Below are 22,676 nucleotides of genomic sequence, written 5' to 3'. Positions count from 1 at the left end.
TTTTAGTCTTTGCCTTCTGTGTGATACTTCCCTACCACATACTATAATTCCTGGAGTCTAGGTCTTCCCTTCTCTGTACCCACCACTTCATAGCACCAATTCCAGAATTATTACAGCTATCACAGTGTATTATAATTGTTAACTTATCAGTTCCTTCCACTAAGACTGAATTCCTTGAGAGCAGGGATTTTTTGGGGGGATGGGGGGAGGTGTTTCTTTCTATAGCCACAGCCAGTAGTCCTCCAAGCAGTACCTGGAGCCCAATAAATGCTGTATTGATGGGAATGTGGACTCTCAGTGTATGAGGAGGGAAAATTGCCATCTCCCCAGTTCATGGAGGGAATCTGAAACTGTAAAGTTTTGGAGAAGTATTGCTAACAGGTGGTTGGCAAAGGCTGCAACCTTTGCCAGTCTCCTCTTATAACTAGTTTGAGCCAAAGGGAATGGGCTGCGTGAACTCTGCAAGGAGCAGGATTGGAGAAACTCACTGTGGTTCTAGCACTTTTGAGGAATTCTTCGATTTGTGAGAAGAATAATTCATGAGGTTTTCCCATGGCACAGATGAACTTCTGTCTATCCTGACCATTCGGCTTAATTTATGCTGCATTTATCCATGGTCCCAGAGCAGCTCTTACTGATTTCAATCCCAACCTGAAGAGGTTTCTTGAGTGGCCTGACTGGTATGGTCACTGAAAAGGGGCATGTCTTCTACTGCAAATTTACAGATTAGCATTCTGTCATATGCCTTATTCTGAGCTCATAACATCGATCTGTTTCATTCAGGCATAGTGAAAAATATAAGTTCTATACCACAAAGGTGGAGGCCAATTCTTGGGGACCCCCAGATTCTGTGTCCCCTGTTGACCCTGGGAGTTATCACCAGTTCTCCTCAGCTCACTTTGTGATCCCCTGTAGGCATGTGTTGCATATTCTTTGTGTTTTCATGCTGTTTGCTTCATGACTTAGATATTTTTTCTTTAAGGGAAAGCTAAATCATAAGCAAGTTTTAATCTCTTAATAAATGGACCATAAATATCTTTAAAATATAAGAAATTAACAAGTTTGTGGATATATGGTTTTGAAGTTAAGTGATAGTAAATAGTTCTGTACACTTTAGTGGTTGAATTAAAATACTTTTAAAAAGGAAGTACAGTACTTATTTTCAGATTAGCAAAGGGAAAAAGCAGTGATTGGGTGCCAGTGTGTGACATGGCCTAGGTATTCACAACATAGGCATCACTGCAGCCAGAGTATATAATTTTATCAAAGTAGCACAGCCAGTAAGAAAACCGGGAGTCCTGGCATTCAAACCCAGAACTGAGCCTCAGTTTTCTCATCTATAAGGTACTGGTAATGCAAACTTCATCAGACAGTTGTGGGGAAAAAAACAACTGGTATAGGATATAGATACAGTAGTAGGAGTATCAAAGGATAAACGTATTTTGAACATTTCTTTGTAAACATTACTAATGTTAGCAAATGTTCAGGAAAGATTTCCTATTAGGTATCTTCTAGTAAAGAGTAAACCAAATGTTCAACTGTTAATTGCAAAGAAACAAGCTAAAAATTACGTCAAGTTATTGATTGCTTAATTGGAAATGTTTCAAGGCAAAAAAAAAAAGTCTGCACTAAAGCAGATATTTGAGGAAGTTTTTAAAAAGTGAAATGGTGCTGGAAAATGAAAACTAAGATATGAATTATTAGATTTTTGTTCATATATTAGTTACAGCTCTAGATGTTCGATCCTGTTTTCTGGCTATGGTACAAAAGGTAGAACTAAAACTTGGTTTTGATTTGGTGCTGCTGTTTTGATAATGTGATTTATGAACATTAATGGCATCACAGTTTATCTGTGGTTCAGCATGGTGGTGGCCACTGAGTTCATGTTTGTGCTTTGGCTTGAATAGGAAGGAAACATGCCTCTAGAAGATTTACTGGCATTCTATGGCTATGAATCCACAATTCCAGCAGTTGCAAATTCCAGTGCAAATAGCTCCCCAAGTGAACTTGCAGATGAACTACCAGATATGACACTAGACAAAGTAAGTACAATCATTTCAAAGAAAAATTCCCTGTTACCATTAAATGTTTTTATTAGTTTCTTTAAAACATTTCATAATTCTGAATTATAAACTTTTTCTGGATCCATTGCTGTTATCATTTCAGTGACTGATTTGAATGTTATTTGGGTTTGATCACAGTACTTTAAAAGTAGTAATAGCTTCATTATTTTGAGATTTAAGTTTTCTTCCATAACTTTTCATTCTTCCTGTTGATGGATTGTATCTGAATTTCGATTTTGCCCTAACTTCTTTTGATCCTGTGGACACTTGAATGCATTGATAAATAAATCTCGCAGAAGTTTTAAACCAAGCTGGCCTAGGTGTGGAGTGGTTGGAAATGAAGTTCTGTTTCCTTGGCCTCTAGGAGAGATAGCGGTCATAGCAGCCGAGGCCTCAGTGATAAGTATTTAACATAGGCTTGTTGTAGGGGAGGCCTAGTCCCTGCTGAGGAAAACTCACAGTCATGGTCTCTGCTAACAGATCCCTGGGAAGCTTTCCTTGCTCTTCAGGTCTCAGAATCCACATTTTGGAACTTGTCACGTTGAGTTATGTTGTTCGCACTTTTCAGTCAGATGGGATATTAATGTACAGACCTTGATGACCATAGTCATTCAGCAGGTATTGATTACCTGCTATATGTCAGGCACAAGTATAACTCTACACTTAAATAAAAATTAATTCAGAACTGATTCTTTTAAAATTATGTCACTAGCCAGTCTGGTCATTAGTTGGATTTTAAAAAATTATGAGAAGAGTGGAGTTTGGAGGCTTTTTTGTTTTCTTTTAGTTATTTAAATTGGCAGAAAGTGAGTTTAGTTTTTAACCACTGAGAAGTAAGATGATTTTTATTGTAAAGTAACTACAAATTAGCCTGCAGCTTCAGATAAGCTTCTTCATACCCACAAATTAGGCAAAATGTTTTTTATATCATAAATGTATAAAAGTATTGTTATTCAACACTATTTATAATTAAATAGTGAAGTTATTAAATAATTCTGTACATGAATACATTATAAGAGAATTTCTTTTTTTTTTTTTTTTTTTTTTTTTGGGTCTTTTGTACTTTTAGGGCCGCATAGGTGGCATATGGAGGTTTCCAGGCAAGGGGTCTGATCAGAGCTGTAGCCGCCAGCCCACACCAGAGCCACGGCAACGCCAGATCCGAATCTTGTCTGCAACCTATACCACAGCTCATGGCAACGCTGGATACTTAACCCACTGAGCAAGGCCAGGGATTGAATCCACAACCTCATGATTCCTAGTCGGATTTGTTTCCACTGTGCCATGACAGGAACTCCAATCATAGGAGAATTTCAAGTTTACTTTTCTCAAAACTGAGGCTTTAACTAGTTCTTAATTATATTTTATCATAATGTTTAGGAATAGTGTTACAAAGCTTTTTTTTTTAAATCAAAATTGATGAGATGTAATCATTTCTAATTCTAGAATTACATTCTTCTTCTTACAGGAGGAAATAGCAAAAGATCTATTGTCAGGTGATGATGAGGAAACTCAGTCTTCTGCAGATGATCTGACACCATCTGTGACTTCCCATGAAACTTCTGATTTCTTCCCTAGACCTTTACGATGTAAGAAACTCTATTATTACTGATTAATAATAGCATTGATGCTCTAGCCCGAGTACATTTTATTGCATTCAGTAGTTTATGTCAGACTAAGTGTTCTAAGTGTTTTAATTAATTGAAATAAAGTACTATTATAATCTGAACAAGATTATAACATTTTGCAATGGGAAGAGATGTAAACTAATAAGCTGTTTTAAAATGAAAACATTTGCTTAGTTTTGCAGGGATGGTTTCTTTCCCAAGACTCATCTGTTGCTATGGCAACCAATCTTAGTTCAGCCATGAAATTTTATAGACTTTTTTTGTACTTCTGATAAAAGGCTCTTAACTCTATTGGTTTTGAAAACTCTCAGTTGCTTGAAACTCTCAGTTGCTGAAACGCTCATTTGCTCAAAAAGTATTTTTTATTTTTAGTGATTTACTTGATCCTTTCCTTTTAATTCTTGATGTTATCCCTTAATGTATATCAGCAATATTTAAAAGGTCTTTAAATTGAAATAATTTTTAAATGCCATCTTGCTTATTTCTCAGGTATTTTTATGTTTGAAGAACTGTTAAGTTTCAAATCACATACATGTATGTGTGCAAAAAAAGATAATTTTGATGCACTCAAAATGCAGTGTGTGTCTCACTTGGGATTAGTGTAATCAGTGTAATCCATTGCTTTACCTTCTTTTTTAAGGTGACCGTAATGGTTTTCCTCTTGCCTTTCTGAAGTATTTGACTGAATATAAAATAATTTTAAGGATACTATGTACTTTCTTAATGTTTTCAGGTGTCTTGTTTTGACTAGTGTCAAAATGTGAGAATAGTGTAAGAGCTTTTAATATATTTGTGCTAATCTCATTTATTCAACAAATTTTTGTAAATTATCCTAAGTAAAATATATTAGGTGCTCTTCCACATACTGCAAAAATAGGCAACAAAAACCATTTTTTAAATGTAATTTTTCTTTTAAGCAAATACTACATGTGATGGAGATAAAGAATCAGAAGTTGAAGATGTTGAAACAGACAGCGGTAACTCACCTGAAGATTTGAGAAAGGTATGTTAACCATCATAACTTAGTAGACCATTTGGATTAAAGTAGCTTTTAAAAACATTTCTTTTTTTTTTGTTTTTTGGGTTTTTTTTGGCTTTTTGCTATGTCTTTGGGCCGCTTCTGCGGCATATGGAGGTTCCCAGGCTAGGGGTCTAATCGGAGCTGTAGCTGCCGGCCTACGCCAGAGCCACAGCACCGCGGGATCCGAGCCGCGTCTGCAACCTACACCATAGTTCACAGCAACGCTGGTTCGTTAACCCACTGAGCAAGGGCAGGGACCGAACCTGCAACCTCATGGTTCCTAGTCGGATTCGTTAACCACTGCGCCACGACGGGAACTCCTAAAAACATTTCTGAAATAATTTAAGGTAATTTTGTTTTTGCACGATAACTTTGACTTGTAGGAACTGATGAATTGGAACTTTTTTTCAGTATTTATTTTTATAGTAAGTCGTTTTTACTTCTAAATTTTCCTGTAGGAAATAATGATTGGTTTACAATATCAGGCAGAGATCCCACCTTATCTTGGAGAGTATGCTGGTAATGAGAAAGGTAAGGAAGGCTTTTAATTTTGATAATATTTGGGAAGCCAAGTTACTCTTCAATATGTTTGTTTGAATATCTGGTTGTGCATTCTTCTTGTCAGTATCAAGATAATTTGGAGTCAGGGAAGAGCTAGGCCTGATTTAGGAGTAATGTATCAAAATTAACCATGAGTTTCAGAGAACCTCTCCCTCCCCATACGGTGCTTCTTAGCCAGTATGCTCAGCACTTGTTAAAATAAGGGAGCTGCTCTTATATCCTGCTTCAGTGAACTTGGTAGAATCTTATCACCCTGAGATAATGGGAATGTTAGGGTTATAATCCTCTTAGAAAGAAAGTCTTGAGGAAAAAAGAAGCTAGAAGAAATTCTCCTGCCCCAGCTCTAAAAGAAGTTTGAGGATTATAAAGATTCTGCTGCTTTTATTATATATCCCTACCTAAGTGTCATCAGTTAACCTCATATTTTTGATAGATTCCAACTATAGCTGAAAATACAGATGGATGAGGTGGTGGGAAGTAAAAATCTAGCTATGCCTTCCTAGCTGAACTTGGGAATCAAATAGATTTGGCCGTAGACATTTGACTTTTCCCTAATGAGTTGATGTCATGAGGGCAAAAGCAGCATGGCAACAAATATTTCCTAAGTTCTTTCTTCCTTTCCTCCGTGTCAGGTCATCTGCCATTGAAAGACAGGACTGGTTACCTTGGGATTTTTAGCCTTGGCAGCCCCTAGCCACACCGTTTTCTTAAACTGCTTTCAAAGTGATAAAAAACAGTTGTCCCGGGTAGGTCCAGCCTCTCCACCTTCCCACCTAAATGCCACACACAACCCTTGGAGCCAATTTACCTGCTCAGCAGTTGCCGGACCTTAGATTAAACACAAGGGAGGTAATATTCTCTCAGCTCTACATCTTTAGGAAGGAAGGTGTACCTTCTTTATCTTTTGAGGGAATAAACCCAAACTATTTTACCTATTTCAGTTTTGACCAAAGAGTAAAGAAACTGGCTCCAGAAACTAACCTCAAAAGTCAGTCTTACTGCTTCACAAACACACTTTATTTTTAACTTTCCTGTTCACTGGGAATAGTAATGCCTGCCTTTTACACTTGTGAATATAAAGCCCTTAGCACGGCTGCTACGTAGTGAGTTTTCAGTAAATTACCTTTATTAGCTATTTTTAGTAGTTATTATACACTTGAAGAATGGATTGCGGTTGAAGCAATGGGATAAATCCTTGGGCCATCTGTATGACTTTATTGTGTGAAGTTGAAGCTTTGAGTAAGGCGGCAGTGTTCGCATTAATGAAATAGAAAGTTTGTTTCAGTGACATTTCACTTATAAATATGTGAGCCTCTTTAAGAGGTGGACAGTTTACTTCTCTTGCTGTTTATCATCTTTTCATTTTTGATTAATCTGCTTCCTTTTTTTAAATAAAAATTACCTTTTGGAAAGCAATCAGTAAAAAGAAAATGTACCTTTCTTAGGTATTTCATTTTTGGAAGATATTTTGATTTTTATTTATTTTTGTTTGTTTTATTTGTTTGTAGTTTTTAACCTCTAGCCATTTCACAGAGCCATTTAGGGAGTTAAGAGAAAATTCCAATGAGGTCATTAAAGAATTTACACAGGTTATTTTACCTCCTTATTAGAAGAATGTAAGATACCACTATTGGGTTTTACATTAGACTTCTAGGCATAAAAAGCCTTCTCACTTGTTAGTAAATCCTGCCACCAAAAAAGCTACTTGCTCCTGTCTCTGGAATACTTGGCCCTTAGTAAAGTTAAAAAAAAAAAAAAAAAATTGTTTTAAACCTTTACTAGTGGAAGGCTTGGTTTATCAAATAATCAGATTACTGGTGTCCTGAAAGTTAGTCACTTGCATTGGAAGAGGAAAAACAGTTTGCATACAACTTTGATGGTGTTCACTATTTTTGATGTGTTAATGGGATTTTTCTTTATCAGTGTATGAAAATGAAGATCAGTTACTCTGGCGTCCTGGTGTGGTTCTGGAGAGTAAAGTTAAGGAATACCTTGTTGAGACCTCATTAAGAACTGGAAATGAGAAAATAGTGGATAGGATTTCTGCAGGAACACACACAAGGGACAATGAACAGGTAAACAGTAACTTGAGTTGAAACAGCAGCTAACTAATATGTCAGAATTTTCTTATGTTTGGTTCACATATTTCTTCCATATGAACCAGCCATCTCTTTCTGATTTTTAAAACTTGAAAAATACTGGTTTTAAAAAAAAAAAAAACAAAACCCCAAGATCTAGTGATAACCATTCTATATTGTTTCATGTCTTATTCTGGCCTTTTTTTTTTTCTATATATATACACATATATTTTACTTTAGATACCATTTTATATCCTTTTAATCACTTAATCTTATTTTTTTGCCATTGATGTTTAATACTTTAGTCTTCTAAAAAATTTGTTTTATTTATTTATTTATTTTTTGGCCACACCAGCAGCATGTGAAAGTTCCTAGGACGGGGATCAAACCCATGCCCCAGCAGTGTCCCATGCCACTGCAGTAACAGTGCTGGATCCTTAACTCACTGAGTGAGGCCAGGGATCGAACCTGCAACCCCATGGTCCTAGTTGGATTCGTTTCCACTGCGCCACAATAGGAACTCAGAGACTTTTGGTAGTAATAGTGATTTGAGGCCTGCTTTTGCTGGACGATAATACATCTAAGGTCTTTACATTAAGAATAATACTAGCCTTGGTTTGATATAGACTGTCTTTATTATACTAAGGTAGTATCCATCTGCTGCTAACTGTTACGGTTTTTGTCTTTTTTTCTAAAATTACGCAATGAATTTTATTACATTTATAGTTGTACAACAATCATCACAACCCAATTTTATAGCATTTCCGTCCCCCAGCGCATTCCCCCACCCTCCAACCTGTCTCATTTGGAAATGTAAGTTTGTCAAATCTGTGAGTTAGTATCTGTTCTGCAAAGATCATTGCGTCCTTTTTATAGATTCCACATGTCAGTAATAGCATTTGATGTTGGTGTCTCATTGTCTGACTGACTTCACTTCGCATGATAATTTCTAGGTCCATCCATGTTGCTAAAAATGCCATTATTTATTTCCTTTTAATGGCTGAGTAATATTCCATTGTGTATATATGTACCACATCTTCTGGATCCACTCCTCTGTCGATGGACATTTAGGTTGTTTCCATGTCTTGGCTATTGCATATAGTGCTACAATGAACATTGCAGTACATGTGTCTTTTCGAGTCGTGGTTCTCTCTGGATAGATGCCCAGGAGTGGGATTGCTGGATCAAATGGTAGCTCTATGTTTAGTTTTCTGAGGAATCTCCATACTGTTTTGCACAGTGGTTGCACCAATTTACAATCCCCAACAGTGTAACAGGGTTCCCTTTTCTCCACACCTCTCCAGCACTTATTGTTTGTAGACTTTTGGATGATGGCCATTCTGGCTGCTGTAAGGTGGTACCTCATAGTGGTTTTGATTTGCATTTCTCTAATAATGAACGATGTTGAACATCTTTTCATGTGTTTTTTGGTCATCTGTATGTCTTCTTTGGAGAATTGTCTGTTTAGATCTTCTGCCCATTTTTTGATGGGGTTGTTTGTTTTTTTGGTATTGAGTGGCAGAAGGCGTTTATAAATTTTGGAGATTAATCTCGTCAGTTGATTCACTTGAAAAGATTTTCCCCATTCTGTGGGTTGTCTTTTTGTTTTGTTCAGGGTTTCCTTTGCTGTGCAGAAACTTTTAAGTTTAATTAAGTCCCGTTTGTTTATTTTTGTTTTTACCGTCATTACTCTAAGAGGTGGATCTGAGAAGATGTTGCTGTGGTTTATGTTGGAGAGTGTTTGGACTAAGTTTTTGTCTTTTTAAAAATAGAAGTGGATACTGATTTATCTGAAGCTTTTTTAGCAGCTGTTGAGATTGTTTTTTAATGATTGATTATAAATGTATTAATTATTAATCTATTGAATACGTTTACTAATATTGAGCCATCTCCGCCTTTCCTGAAACTTACTTGGAAAAGTGGATTTTTTTTTTTTTTTTTTTTTGTCTTTTTGCTATTTCTTGGGCCGCTCCTGCGGCACATGGAGGTTCCCAGGCTAGGGGTCAAATCAGAGCGGTAGCCACCGGCCTATGCCAGAGCCACAGCAACGCAGGATCCGAGCCGCGTCTGCAACCTACACCACAGCTCACGGCAACGCCAGATCTTTAACCCACTGAGCAAGGGCAGGGACCGAACCCGCCACCTCATGGTTCCTAGTCGGATTCGTCAACCACTGCACCACGACGGGAACTCCGGAAAAGTGGATTTTTATTTAACTTTCATTTGACTTCTGTCTGCTGCTATTTAGTATATTCATGATTTCAGACAGATTTAATGAGAAGAAATTCTAATTTAAAGGTATCTTCCATAGTAGATGGAAGTAACTAAGACCATTATAAACTCCAGCCACTTAAGTATTAATCCTTCTGTTACAGGCCTGCTGCTGTTCTCTTTTATTAAAACTCTAAAAAGCAAGGGGTGGATGATATTAAGAGCCAAGACCGTAATTCTCATTTTTCCCAACGAGAATTAGTTAAATAGGGGGATTCCCCCAACTCAGAAGGCCTAGCAATAAAAAAAAAAAAAAAAATTAAGAATGATACTGGTAGATGACTTCTGAGAAGTAGAATGAGAGGAACAAACTCATCCAGAGTCAGTCTACAGGATAGTATGTAGATTGACTGTCTGGGCAAAATTACCCCCAAATGTCCTGAAATTAGAGAACATTTCACCTAATATTTGTCAGGACTCTTACAATATACCTGTTTTGTTTTGTTTTCAAGTGCTGTTCAATATGAACTTTTGGTAATTTTTAATGAATAGTTTTTTCCCCTCTGCCCTAGGCATTATATGAACTTCTCAAGTGTAACCATAACATAAAGGAAGCAATCGAAAGGTACTGCTGCAATGGAAAGGCATCTCAAGGTAAGAAACACTTGGGTTCAAGAGAGGGAAATAATAGGGATGGTCATTTGGGGATCAGAATAAAGCAAAGTATCGATAAGGACAGAGCAATCCTGTAATACTTTTGTATAAGATCCATGTTCATCTTCAGAGCAAATAATTTTTTCCTTTTCTTGCCCTCTGTTTTTAGACGTACCAGAGATTGTTCAAATACAAATTAGTTACCCCCCTGTCACCTCCACTTTCTTGAAGAAATAGTTACAGAACAAAGCAGACCCCAGAGATGACAATATATCCAAAGTAATTAATAAGAATGATTTTATGATTTCATTGGAAACAAAAATGGTTTTTTCTTTTTTTTTTAACCAGACAGGAAATGGAAAGGAGATTAAAGATTAAAACAAGAAACATGTATAATATGTTCCAGTCAATGTATTACAAGGAGTGTATTTTTAGTAATCATGTAATAACATTTTTGCAATGCTTAGGTTTTGGTTTGTGTGTGTCAAGGAAGAAAGTTAACTTTAATTTCAGTATTTTAGTTATTACGTAAATGCATTGCATGCACCATAGCTTTCATTAAGTATATGTAGAGTGAAATAGTACTTAGTAATATTGTATAAATGGCTTGGAAAAATAGAAAAGCTGAAAGTAATACATTTAAATTTGTAGCTTGAGATAGTCTATTGGAATGTTTCCTTGTAAAAGCTGCTTCTTTGAAAAAATTAGTTTAAGCTCTCAGAACTCTCAAAAACTAAATATATTTAGTGTTTCCTTAGTTCAAGTTTTCTAAAATTTCTTCCTTAGTCAAATTATTTTCCTCCTTTGTGGCAGACTACTATTAATGGCTTTGGAGACTTGGTCCTCAATGTGAGTGAGGCACTTCAAGTCCCCTCTGCCCTGGATAGATTTGATTCATCGACATTAACATCTGCTGGGAAGCTCAGTGGGATTTAGTCTTCTGAGAGCATAAGCTGTTTCTTATTCCCTTTGTATTTCTACATATAGCACTCTACAGACCAACTTTAAATAAATAAGTGTTGATTATTTGTGGTCACTAATTAAAGAACTTACAGTTTTTATATAAGACCAAAGTTAGGCTTTTTTTTTTTTTTTTTTTTTTGCCTCAAGGAAATAACCTTTTTTTCTAATTAAAAAAAAAAAAAAGCTCAGTGTTTAAAAAAGTCAGAAAAACAGTGAGCATAATTAAAAAAAAAATAGATTCTTGTCCTGCCATGCAGAGGAAAAAAATAGTGTTTAAATTTTGTTATTATAGATTTTTTTTTAAGTTAAAATTACTAAAAGTATATTTTGTGGTAATCCTAACTAAAATCTCTAAATACAGAACATGTGTGTGTGTGTGTGTGTGGTGTGTGTGTGTGTGTGTGTGTTTATAGCTTTTTATAGGGAAAGCATACTGAGTGAATCAGTGATTCATATAAAAGAGTTTTGAGGCCAGTGTATTTTGTTTTAAAATTTCTTTAGAGGGAATGACTGCATGGACAGAAGAAGAATGCCGGAGCTTTGAACATGCACTCATGCTTTTTGGAAAAGATTTTCATCTTATACAGAAGAATAAGGTAAGTTAGGCAAATTAGTACAGAGAAATTGCTTAACGTTGCAATGAGTATAAGCAACTAATTTCTAAGTCACTTCGGTAGGAAAACAACTGTAACTTGTTAATTCTCCTCCTCCATTAACATTTCTGTTACTTTCTGATTCATTTTTCTGTGAGCCCAAAACTGCTCTAAAATATAAAATCTAGTTTAAAAAGCAATAGGAGTTCCTGGAGTTCCCATTGTGGCTCAGCAGGTTAAGGACCTGGTGGTGTCTCTGTTGACCCCTGACCTCACTCAGTGGGTTAAGGATCTGGCATTGCTGCAAGCTGCAGGGTAGGTTGCAAATGCGGCTTGGATTTGGTATTTCTGTGGCTGTGGTTTGGGCACAGCTACAGTTCCAATTTGACCCGTGGCCCAGGAATTCCCATGTGTTTCAGGTGCAGCCTTAAAAAGAAAAGCAGTAGGAGTTCCCTCGTGGCAGTTGAGGATCTGGTATTTTCACTACTGTGGCTTGGGTTTGATCCCTGGCCCAGGAATTTCCATGTGCTACAGGCTCAACCAAAAAAACAAACAAACAAACAAAAAAACAAAGGCAATAGGCATAAAATAGTGACCTACCCATTTAAATATTTTAATTCTGGAGTTAAATCTGACTGTCGTGGCTCAGCAGTGGAAAGAAATCTGACTAGTAACCATGAGGACACAGGTTCCATCCCTGGCCTCGCTCAGTGGGTTAAGGACCTGGTGTTTCCATAAGCTGTGGTGTAGGTCACAGTGGCAGCTTGGATCCCACATTGCTGTGGCTGTGGCTTAGGTTGGCAGCTACAGCTCCTATTTGACCCCTAGCCTGGGAACTTCTATATGCTCAGGTGGGGGCCTAAAAAAAGTAAATAAAATCCTATGTTCCTTAGAACAAAGAGAATAAAGAATTTTAATGAGATTTATTTATCCCATACTATTAAAATGTACACACATTGACACACACTTTTTGAAAAATAGACTATTTTTTTAGAGCAGTTTTAGGTTCACAGCAGAACTGAAAAAAAAAGTATAGAGAGTTCCTGTACCTCCTTCTCCTACACACACAGCTCCCTCCCCCATCAACATCCCATACCAGAGTGGCACACTTGTTACAGTCATGAGTCTACATTGCCATGGTTTTATCCCTCAAAGTTCATAGTTTACATTTGGGTTCACTCTTTGTGTTATGTATTCTGTGGGTTTTGAAAAATGTATAATGATACCTATCTACCATTGTAATGTCTTATATATAGTATGTAGCTTTTGCAGATTGGCTTCATAATTCAGCAATATGCATTTAAGATTTCTCTATGGTTTTTTTGTGGCTCATTTTTTTTTTTTTAATCACTGAGTAATACCTCATTGTACGGATGTACCAGTTTGTTTATACAATCACCATTTGGAGGACTTCTTGGTTGCTTTCAAGTTTTGGCAGTTATGAATAAAGCAACTGTAAACATCAGTGGGCAGGTTTTTGTTTTTTTGTTTTGTTTGTTTTGTTTTGTTTTTTGACGTAAGTTTTCAACTCCTTTGGATAAATACCAGTGAGTGTAATTGTTGGATAGTATCGTAAGAGTATGGGTAGTTTTGTAAGAAACCACCAAACTGTTTTCCAAAGTAACTGTGCCATTTTGCATTCCTACCAGCAGTTTCCAACTAGCAGTGAATGAGAGTTCTTGTTGTTCCACATCCTCACCAGCCTCTGTTTGGATTCTGGCGATGCTACAAGTGTGTAGTGTTATCTTGCTTTAATTTGCATTTCCCTGATGATGTATGTGGGTCATTATTTCATCTACTCATTCACCATCTGCATCTTCTTTGGTGAGGTGCCTGTTAGGGTCTTTACTGCACTTTTTAATTGGGCGGTTTGTTTTCTTACTGTTGAATTGCCAGTGTTCTTTATATATTTTGGGTAAAAGTCATATCAGATATGTGTTGCAGGTATTTTCTACCAGTCTTTGGCTTTTCTTTTCATTCTCTTAATAGTGTCTTTTGGAGAGTTTACATTTTTAATTTTAATGAAGTACAACTTACCCATTTTTCTTTCATAGTTTGTGCCTTTATTGTTGTTTCTAAAAAGTTATCACCATCCCCAATCTAGGTTTTCTCCTGTTATTTTCTAGGAGCTTTTATAGTTTTGCCATTTACGTTTAGGTCTGTAATCCATTTTTTGAGATTTTTTTTGGGAAAGGTGGATGTAAATGTCCAGTTGTTCTAGCACCATTTGTTGAAAAGATGGTCTTTCCTTCACTGAATTGCCTCTGCTCCTTTGTCAAAGATCAGTTGACTATGTTTGTTTAAGTCTGTTTCTGGGCTTTCAGTTGTGTTGGTCCATTAATGCCCTTGTTTATTTTTCACCAGTAGCACAACATCTTGATTGCTATAGCTTTATAGTAAGACTTGAAGGTGGGTAGTATCTGTTCTCTGACGTTGTTCTTCTCCTTCAATATTGTGTTGGCTATTCTGGGTCTTTTGCCTTTCCATATAAACTTAAAATTAGTCTGTCAGTATTTATAAAGTAAGTTGCTGGAATATTAATTGGAATTGCACTGAATCTATAAAATCAAGTTGGGAATAACTGACACCTTGACAATAATCAGTCTTCCTAACTATGAACATGGAATAGCTCTCCATCTATTTAAATCTCCTTTGGCTTCTTTAACTAGAATTTCTCAAATTTTTCTTTTATTAGACTCATACCTAGGTATTTTCATTTTTTGGGTGCTAATGTAGATGGTATTGTGTTTTTAATTTCAAATAGCAATTGTTCATTGTGGGTATATAGGAAAGAAGTTGACTTTTGCATGTTAACCGTATATCCTGCAACCTTGCTATAATTATTTATTAGTTCCAGGAGGGTTTTTTCCTTCGGATTCTTTAGGATTTTTTTTTTATAATTGTCATCTGTGAGCAGAGACAGTTTTATTTCCTTCTTTTCAATCTTATGTATCTTTTATTTTTCTCTTACTGCATTAGCTAGGTCTTCCAATATGATGTTGAATACTTTCATGCTTTTTTTGTATGTATGAAAACCTACTGTTTTCTTAAAGATGAGATTAAGGGTTTAATTTAGTGAATAGATAAAAACGTTTCTTAAGAAGTCTGGGTTGCCCTTTTAAGTCAGAATAAAACCTGAGTTTTGCAGTGACTTAAGAAATGCATGTATTTATTTCACAGATAAGCTCTACCATTTACCAGACATTATTTTAAGCACAGAGGTACTTCAGTGAATAAGACAGGAAAGGTCTGTGTTCCCAAAAAGCCTGTATTCTTTTTGAAGACTCATATTTAATGAGTTTATTCACAAGTATACTTTATTTCTTGGTTTAAAAATCTTGTTCCTGGAGGTCCTGTTGTGTCTCAGCAGTTAACAACCCAGCTAGCATCCATGAGGACACAGGTTTGATCCCTGGCCTTGCTCAGTGGGTTAAGGATCTGACGTTGGCATGAGCTGTGGTGTAGGTTGCAGACATGGCTCGGATCTGGTGTTGCTGTGGCTGTGGTGTAGGCTGGCAGCTACAGCTCCGATTCAACCCCTAGCCTAGGAACCTCCATGTGCCGTGGGTGTGGCCCTAAAAAAAAAAAAAAAAAAAAAGCTTATTCCTGTATTATGATCTTATATCACAACGTGCTCACTAATCAAGATAGAGATGCTGGAACTTTCTTTTTGAGTACTGATTAAGCAAGGGAGAAAGTGTTTATTGAGTAAAGATACAGAATCTTGTCCTTCTGAACTCATACCTATAGCTGTGTATAGTTAGAGAAGCCCTAGTCTGGATGTGAGGCTAAGTTAAATAAGGCTCAAATTTTATTACTAGTGTTGTTGTTCTTACCAAGCTCTGTTGGAGCTGAGAGCCAAATGAATGTTGTTGGAGGAAAAAAATCCTTCCTTTTGCTAGCAATCATCTTAAATTCCAGATGCAGTCAAGTACTGGTCCCTTTGCCAAGGGTTCTTATTCTCTTTGGGGTTATAGAACCCTTTTATAATGTGATAAAGTGTACCTGTATGAAATTTTGGGAATTAATAGATCCCAATGAAGCCCATTCATGGATTGCTCAGAGTTAAGAAGAAGGCCTGCTATAGTCAGAATCACAGTGAATGTTCAATGAAGAGAAGGATGCCAGTGTTTTAGGATTTTCAGTAAGGGTGTAACGTAATTTCTGGATATACATTTATTGTTATTTTTTATTCTCATTTACATTCTTGGGATTTTGGAGGTAGCCTTATTATTAAATAGTATAAATGTAAAGACAGTTCACTAATAAAATGTTCAGAATTTCGTAATTGGGAGGATAGAAAATAAGATCCCTGGGTTGAAATTATACTGTTGTAAAAAGAAAAGTTTGTAGACTTTTTTTTTTTTGGTCTTTTTAGGGCTGCACCCACGGCATGTAGAAGTTCCCATGCTAGGGGTTGAATTGGAGCTACGGCTGCCGGCCTACGCCACAGCCACAGCAACTCGGGATCTGAGCCTCGTCTGCGACCTACACCACAGCTCACAGCAATGCTGGACCCTTAACCCACTGAGTGAGGCCAGGGATCAAACTGCATCCTCATGGATCCTAGTCGGGTTCATTAACTGCTGAGCCACGAAGGCAACTCCCAAGAAAAGTTATTTTTTTAAATGTGTAGAGTTTGTCGGTTTTTAAAAATCAAATTTTTTTTGTCAGGTGAGAACTAGAACAGTTGCTGAGTGTGTAGCATTCTACTACATGTGGAAGAAATCTGAACGTTATGATTACTTTGCTCAACAGACAAAATTTGGAAAGAAACGGTATAACCATCACCCTGGAGTTACGTAAGTACTATAGGCTTGACTTCCGGGACTTTTGTTTTTAACTGTGATATGCAGTCATAAAATTATCGGGGTGTGTTTTTTTAGGGACTATATGGATCGTTTGGTAGATGAAACAGAAGCTCTAGGTGGGACAGTAAATTCTTCAGCCTTAACTTCTAACCGACCTGAGCCTATTCCTGATCAACAGCTGAACATACTCAACTCTTTCACTGCCGGTGACTTGTCAGGTAAAATGAGCATCCTTTTGCATTTTTTAGTATAGCTTGGGGCAAAATTATATCCTGTTTGTTTCATGACATAGGACCACTTATTTAACACATTCTCCATTTCTTTTTAGCTTTGACCAACAGTGTAGCGACCGTCTGCAGTTCAACGGATGTGAATTGTTTGGATGATAGCTTTCCTCCACTGGGCAACACACCCCGTGGACAAGTCAATCATGTGCCTGTTGTAACAGAGGAGTTACTCACGCTGCCCAGCAATGGGGAAAGTGATTGTTTTAATTTATTTGAGACTGGATTTTATCACTCAGAGCTAAACCCCATGAACATGTGCAGTGAAGAGTCAGAAAGACCAGCAAAGAGATTGAAAATGGGCATTGCTGTTCCTGAATCCTTTATGAATGAGGTTTCTGTAAATAATTTGGGCGTGGACTTTGAAAATCACACACATCATATCACCAGTGCCAAAATGGCCGTGTCTGTGGCTGACTTTGGCAGCCTGTCTGCCAACGAGACCAATGGTTTCATCAGTGCCCACGCTCTGCATCAGCATGCCGCCCTTCATTCTGAGTGACAAGAGTGAGGGCCTAGAAACAGTGGGTGTGCAGTACCAGTAAACTTGAGGGAAGTATCAGGTTTGCTTAGTCTTTCACTGGAAGTTTGAACCTTTTCAACTATGACATCAGTGATGTCAGTATGTATAGAACTATATCTTGATTTATCAAGAGTATTTTCATTTTCAATCCATAAATGTGGAAATGAACTATGATTAGCAGAGTTGGGAACTAAGATTGAACTCTGTGGTGCAGCTTTAAGCTCTGCTTATCTCTTCCTCATCCCCAGTACCTCTTCCCTATTCCCTTCTTTTTCTATTCTTTCTGTTCCCCACTGCCCTCACTCCCACTTTTAAAACCTGTAGACGGAGGCCACCAGCTCAAAACCAGCACAGATGTTCTGAACTGAATGGAGTGGCTTCTTTTTGTGTAAATTCCTTTTGCCGTAATGGATGCAGTGGAATAACAATGTTTACAGGTACCGATCCTGATCCCTGCTCAATGTAGCATTTTTTTGGTTTTATTTTCTTAATTAAATAAAAGCAGGGGTAGGTTTCTTTAAACTGCACAAACATGCAAGGATTTTTTTAAAAATGGAAACTTCTCTCATGTTATTCAACTAGAGCACTTCAGTTTACAAAACAGCAAGTCCATCTTTATGGGAGCCAGCACGAGGAGCTGCGTGCAGATTATGAAGACGCTTGCTTGGATCCTGTTTCAAAATTCTAGACCAGGGCTACCTTACACAGAGTTGGTCGTTTTATTGCCAGAAGATTTCTGTGTAACTTCCTATTCATTGGCTAAAAATTTGGCATTTGAAGATGTGGTATTCAGATGGGGTTTTGTCCACCATTATCGAGATTGTAATCATAAAAATCATACCAGTCATTGATAATTTAGTTTATCCTGAGGCAGTTGACTTGCAGGGTACAGTCTACAAAGCCTAGGATGTTGCCACTTATTGGTTTACATTTTGGGACACCTCTTAAGTTGTTTTGTAGCACTGCAGTTCAAGGTGTTAATATTTAGGGGGGATTTCTAGATTTTACACATAATGCAGTAGAACCTTGAAGTATATTTAAACTTCTCTGTTTAGCTTGAACAGTTGGCAAGAAAAAATGTGAGTTCCTATCCGAAATAGAATGGTACGTTACCACTTTAGAAAATGATTGACATTCAGATGCATCTCAAACTCAGTTTTATTTTTATTCCAAATATTGTGAATGAGAAGCCATTGTCATGAACTTTGGCCATTTTTGCTCTGTAGATGTGCATCTTTAAGTTATAAGGTGAATTCACGCAATATGTAATTCAGTATTAGGATGTGATAAGCTTTGCTTTTATAGTTCAGTTAAAACAGAATTTTACCTTTTTTTTGCACCATCTTAATTAAAATTTTCAATTTCCACTAGTTGTCTTGCTTTGCAAAAAAACTTAAATGTTTGGCTTTATTGCTGATATTTGTTAGTATAAAATCGCTTCAAGGTTGTGCTGATGAGTAGATAGAATGTAGTGACCTTAGTGTTGGAAAGGGAGGGTATTTATTATACAAACTGTGAACTGCAATGACATCCTTAGTTTTGGATGATGTGTATTCTTTTTTTTTTTTTTTTTGCAGCATTTTAATGAAGATTGCTTTGAAGTGTTTACGCATTAGCACATTTACTATAAAAGTTAGTTTAGCACATTGGACAAAAGTAGTTAAATTAATAACTTAAAGTCAGTCTCTAATTTATACATTTAAGTCTAGCATTCCTGTATGTACACAGTAAATAATGGGTAGCCTGGGCTCTGTGTTGCTTTCAGATATTTTTATCCAAGTTGTCAGCTTCTTATTGCTGTGGTGTTGTGCTAAACTTTGAACCTTAGTTCTTTTGTTAAAAAATGAGTACATCTATAATTTAGTAAGATACTGGCCATAATCTTCCATTGTTATAACTTTAATTTTTACTCTGGGTTTACAGTGGCTGGTTTGTATAAAATAATTTACACAAAGATGACTGAATGCTAATACCAGTTGCACTTAAATGAACATGCCCATTCTCAGTAGCTGATGCAGTAATATATTCAGTTTATCTATGCATTGCTGGGATCTTGATATAAGATGGAAACAGTGTTTCTTATCTAAAGTTTTGATTATCAGCAAGTTGAATGGACACTTTAGTTATTTAAATAAAGATTTTTGACCAAAATCCAGAAATGATATGAGAGAAAAATAAATTCCAGCTAGTGTAATAGATTTTTAAAAACTAATCTGATTTTAGCCTCTTAGAGAGCGCTAACTAGCTGGTAACGTTTACTTTTAATTCCTTGTTAAAATGAGGCAATAATTTGCAAGATTTTTGTATATATATGTAAATTCTTCATATCTTTTTAGATCTAATTCAATATTTTCTGACTGCTTCCTCCATGTATAATACCATTTTTGTGCATGCTTGATGTGACATTCATAAATTGTACCACTATGACTTTATTCATGTAAAATAGCTATTTATTGAATTTCCTTTTAAATCTGGATTTACTGGGGTTTTTTTTCTCCGTTTAAGCATCTTAACAGAGAATTTGTTACTGTTTATTAGAAGAATTGCGTTTGAAAGCATGAAAATAACTGATTTGCAATCATATGAAGAAACAATAATGCCTTTACTATCAAGTGTTAAGCACAATTCTTATAACAAACTGTGATAAATTCTTTTGTTTTTTTTTTTTGTTTGTTTGTTTTTCCTTTGCCACATTATTTTTGTATGAACAAACCAAAAATCCATGGTGAGCAATTGCAGTGTTGGCTGGATGTGTCTTTTATGTACAGGGAGTTTTGAAGAGGACAGCGGATTCATTTAGAAGTGAAACTGGTGCTGTGATTATAGCAATACTTTACTTTTGTTAGTTGTACTCCACTTTTTCATGCTAGCTTTTTCAATGTTTAGTTTTCCTCTTGTCATGGTCAACTGCTGAATTTACTTGAAGGATATAGAATACTGTTTAAACAATACTAAAGTGTGTACAATTAGGTCAAAGAATTGTGCAATTATTTCCTTTTTAATTTTTACAATTGAGGGTCATAATATTTGGAAATGTCAGATCTAACAGAGCATAGTGATACTATTTAATTTAACCAAAGTCTCTAGTGAGTATTTCAACTTTGAATGTAAACTAATGAATAAACCTGACCACCAAGGAGATTGTTTGCCCAGAGTTTCAAAGCACATTGTCTACAAATGGAAATTGAAATAATTTATAAAAATATTGACATTACTATGTTTTTTAAAAAGTTCTTAATTTTTTCACTAAAAGGAGGAAACTATTAGTTTTATTGTTAAATATGGTAGATATTAAATTCCTCTTAGATCACCAGTGATTCCAATTGTCCCAGTTTGAAATAAGTACCCTGTGAATATGAGATTAATTAGTGACAATCAGAACAAGTTTTAGTATCAGATGTTCAAGAGGAAGTTGCTATTGTTGCATTGATTTTAATATTTGTACATAAACACTGATTTTTTTGAGCATTATTTTGTATTTGTTGTACTTTAATACCTGGTGTACAGTTCCAGAAATAAAAATCTGGAAATCTTTTTTTTTTTCTTGGTTCGTGTGAGTATTTGCCATAAATAGATTTTTATTTAATGACTCTTAAGGTTTAACACATGGGTAGATATTTAGCCACTGTTAAGTTGGTTTTAGATGTAGTAAAATACTAGATAGACAAGTAATAAAATAGAAAAAATAAGTTTTCTTTAAATCCTCTAAGATAAATTTCCATTTATAATAAAATTCCAGCCATCCCAAAGTGAGGACTTTATGTAATTTTAGTTTAATTCGGGAAATATTTATTGAATGTCTCGTGTTTCATATACCATTCTCAGTAACTGTTACCATTTAAGAAGACTTGAAATCTGAAATTTGATCACGTTATTATTTGACAGTATATTTATAGTAAACTAGTCTTCCTTATTATAATATTCATAGTTTAGTAGACTCTAGAAATATCTAAGTCTTCATCTTTTCAAGCTAAATATCTCATCATAGTCTAATTTCACAAGTTTGTCCACGTTTCACTTGCTCTGACAAGAGCTTTCTCTATTTCCATTCTTAATATGCAGTGATCAGATTGCACATAATGTCCAGAATTTGTACAAGGACAGCAGGATAAAAACCTTGACGTCTTCCTTGCTTCTCTGAAACCACATTTTTTCATTCAGACACCAAAGAGCCTTAATATGCAGGGTTCTCTGGTGGACACACACAGAAGTGCCTTCAAAAGTGGACACCAGTGTTTTGAACGCAGCCAAGAGTTCAGCCATGTACATGTAAGAGCATAGGACTTTAGGCTTTTAGGGGAGGGAGGAGAGCCTTGTGGGAGCGAAATATTCTGTAATCACTTCTAGACCTTGCCCATTTTCACTATACTTTCTATCAGTGGTACTTTTTGAGCCTATTGCTTCTCTGACTTCTCAAAGGCATCTGTAAATTGGGTATCTATACACACTTTCATTTTTAATTTAAATTAGTTTCTGGGACATTGCACTGTTTTACCATTTCCCACCCAGCTAAGTGATCTCTAATCCTATCCTCTTCCATGTTTGTGTGGCTTCTCTGACAAAACTGCACAGGGGCACTGAGTTTATGGTCCTAGACCAGAAATGCTCCAATTTTTCAAGGTTTAATATACTGTAGCTGACATTCACTTTAGAGAGACCCATGCTCTGTCATGTACCTTGACTTTCATGAGGTTGTTTTTATGGAAGTAAAGCCAATTAACTGCCAGAAAGTTGTTTCTTGGTGTAGAAACAATGAAAGGATTTCGTAAGCATGTCAAAAGGAATCACTTGTAAATCTTAAAAAATGATTCTAATAAGAAAAATGGTTCCATTTTTTAAAATACCAGTTTTATTAAAAAAAGTGTCTTCACCCCTCCAGTCCAGAGAAAGTCCTGATACTAGGCAAGCTTTAAAAAATATCAGTTTTATTTTTTAAAAAATAAATTCGTCCCTCTAGTCCAGACAAAGGCCTAATAACTGCTCAAGCTTTATACTCCCACTGTAAGCATTTTATCAGCAGGAACTATGTTTTATTCTTTGAATTTCCTAGGACCTATCACACGGTAGGTAGTCACTAAATGTTTGATGACATATATTACTCTTAAGCTCATGGTGACTTTTCTCCCAACTTTCTTTCTTTTTTTTTTTTTTAGGGCTGCACCCGCAGCATATGGAGGTTCCCAGCTTAGGGTCTAACCAGAGCTGTAGCCACTGGCCTATACCACAGCCACAGCAACATGGGATCAGAGCTGCGTCTTCAACCTAATGCCACAGCTCACGGCAATG

General features: G+C 36.2%; 1 protein-coding gene across 2 annotated transcripts in view; it reads left to right on the top strand.

Annotated features, from left to right (window-relative positions):
• MIER3 (MIER family member 3) overlaps positions 1-20,930 on the top strand; it is a 34,957-nt gene extending 14,027 nt beyond the window's left edge. For both annotated transcript variants that reach the window (XM_003359776.4, XM_013984794.2), the window contains exons 4-13: positions 1,908-2,042; positions 3,532-3,652; positions 4,609-4,694; positions 5,171-5,243; positions 7,197-7,348; positions 10,135-10,216; positions 11,681-11,775; positions 16,447-16,574; positions 16,659-16,801; positions 16,912-20,930. In XM_003359776.4, the coding sequence (XP_003359824.1) occupies positions 1,908-2,042; positions 3,532-3,652; positions 4,609-4,694; positions 5,171-5,243; positions 7,197-7,348; positions 10,135-10,216; positions 11,681-11,775; positions 16,447-16,574; positions 16,659-16,801; positions 16,912-17,369 (1,473 nt within the window). In that variant the 3' untranslated portion in view covers positions 17,370-20,930. The remainder of the gene's footprint in view (positions 1-1,907; positions 2,043-3,531; positions 3,653-4,608; positions 4,695-5,170; positions 5,244-7,196; positions 7,349-10,134; positions 10,217-11,680; positions 11,776-16,446; positions 16,575-16,658; positions 16,802-16,911) is intronic.

Source organism: Sus scrofa, chromosome 16 (genome assembly GCF_000003025.6).
Source record: "Sus scrofa isolate TJ Tabasco breed Duroc chromosome 16, Sscrofa11.1, whole genome shotgun sequence".
Taxonomy (NCBI): domain Eukaryota; kingdom Metazoa; phylum Chordata; class Mammalia; order Artiodactyla; family Suidae; genus Sus; species Sus scrofa.
The sequence above is the reverse complement of the archived record's forward strand: the minus strand, read 5'-3'. Positions and strand labels throughout refer to the sequence as shown.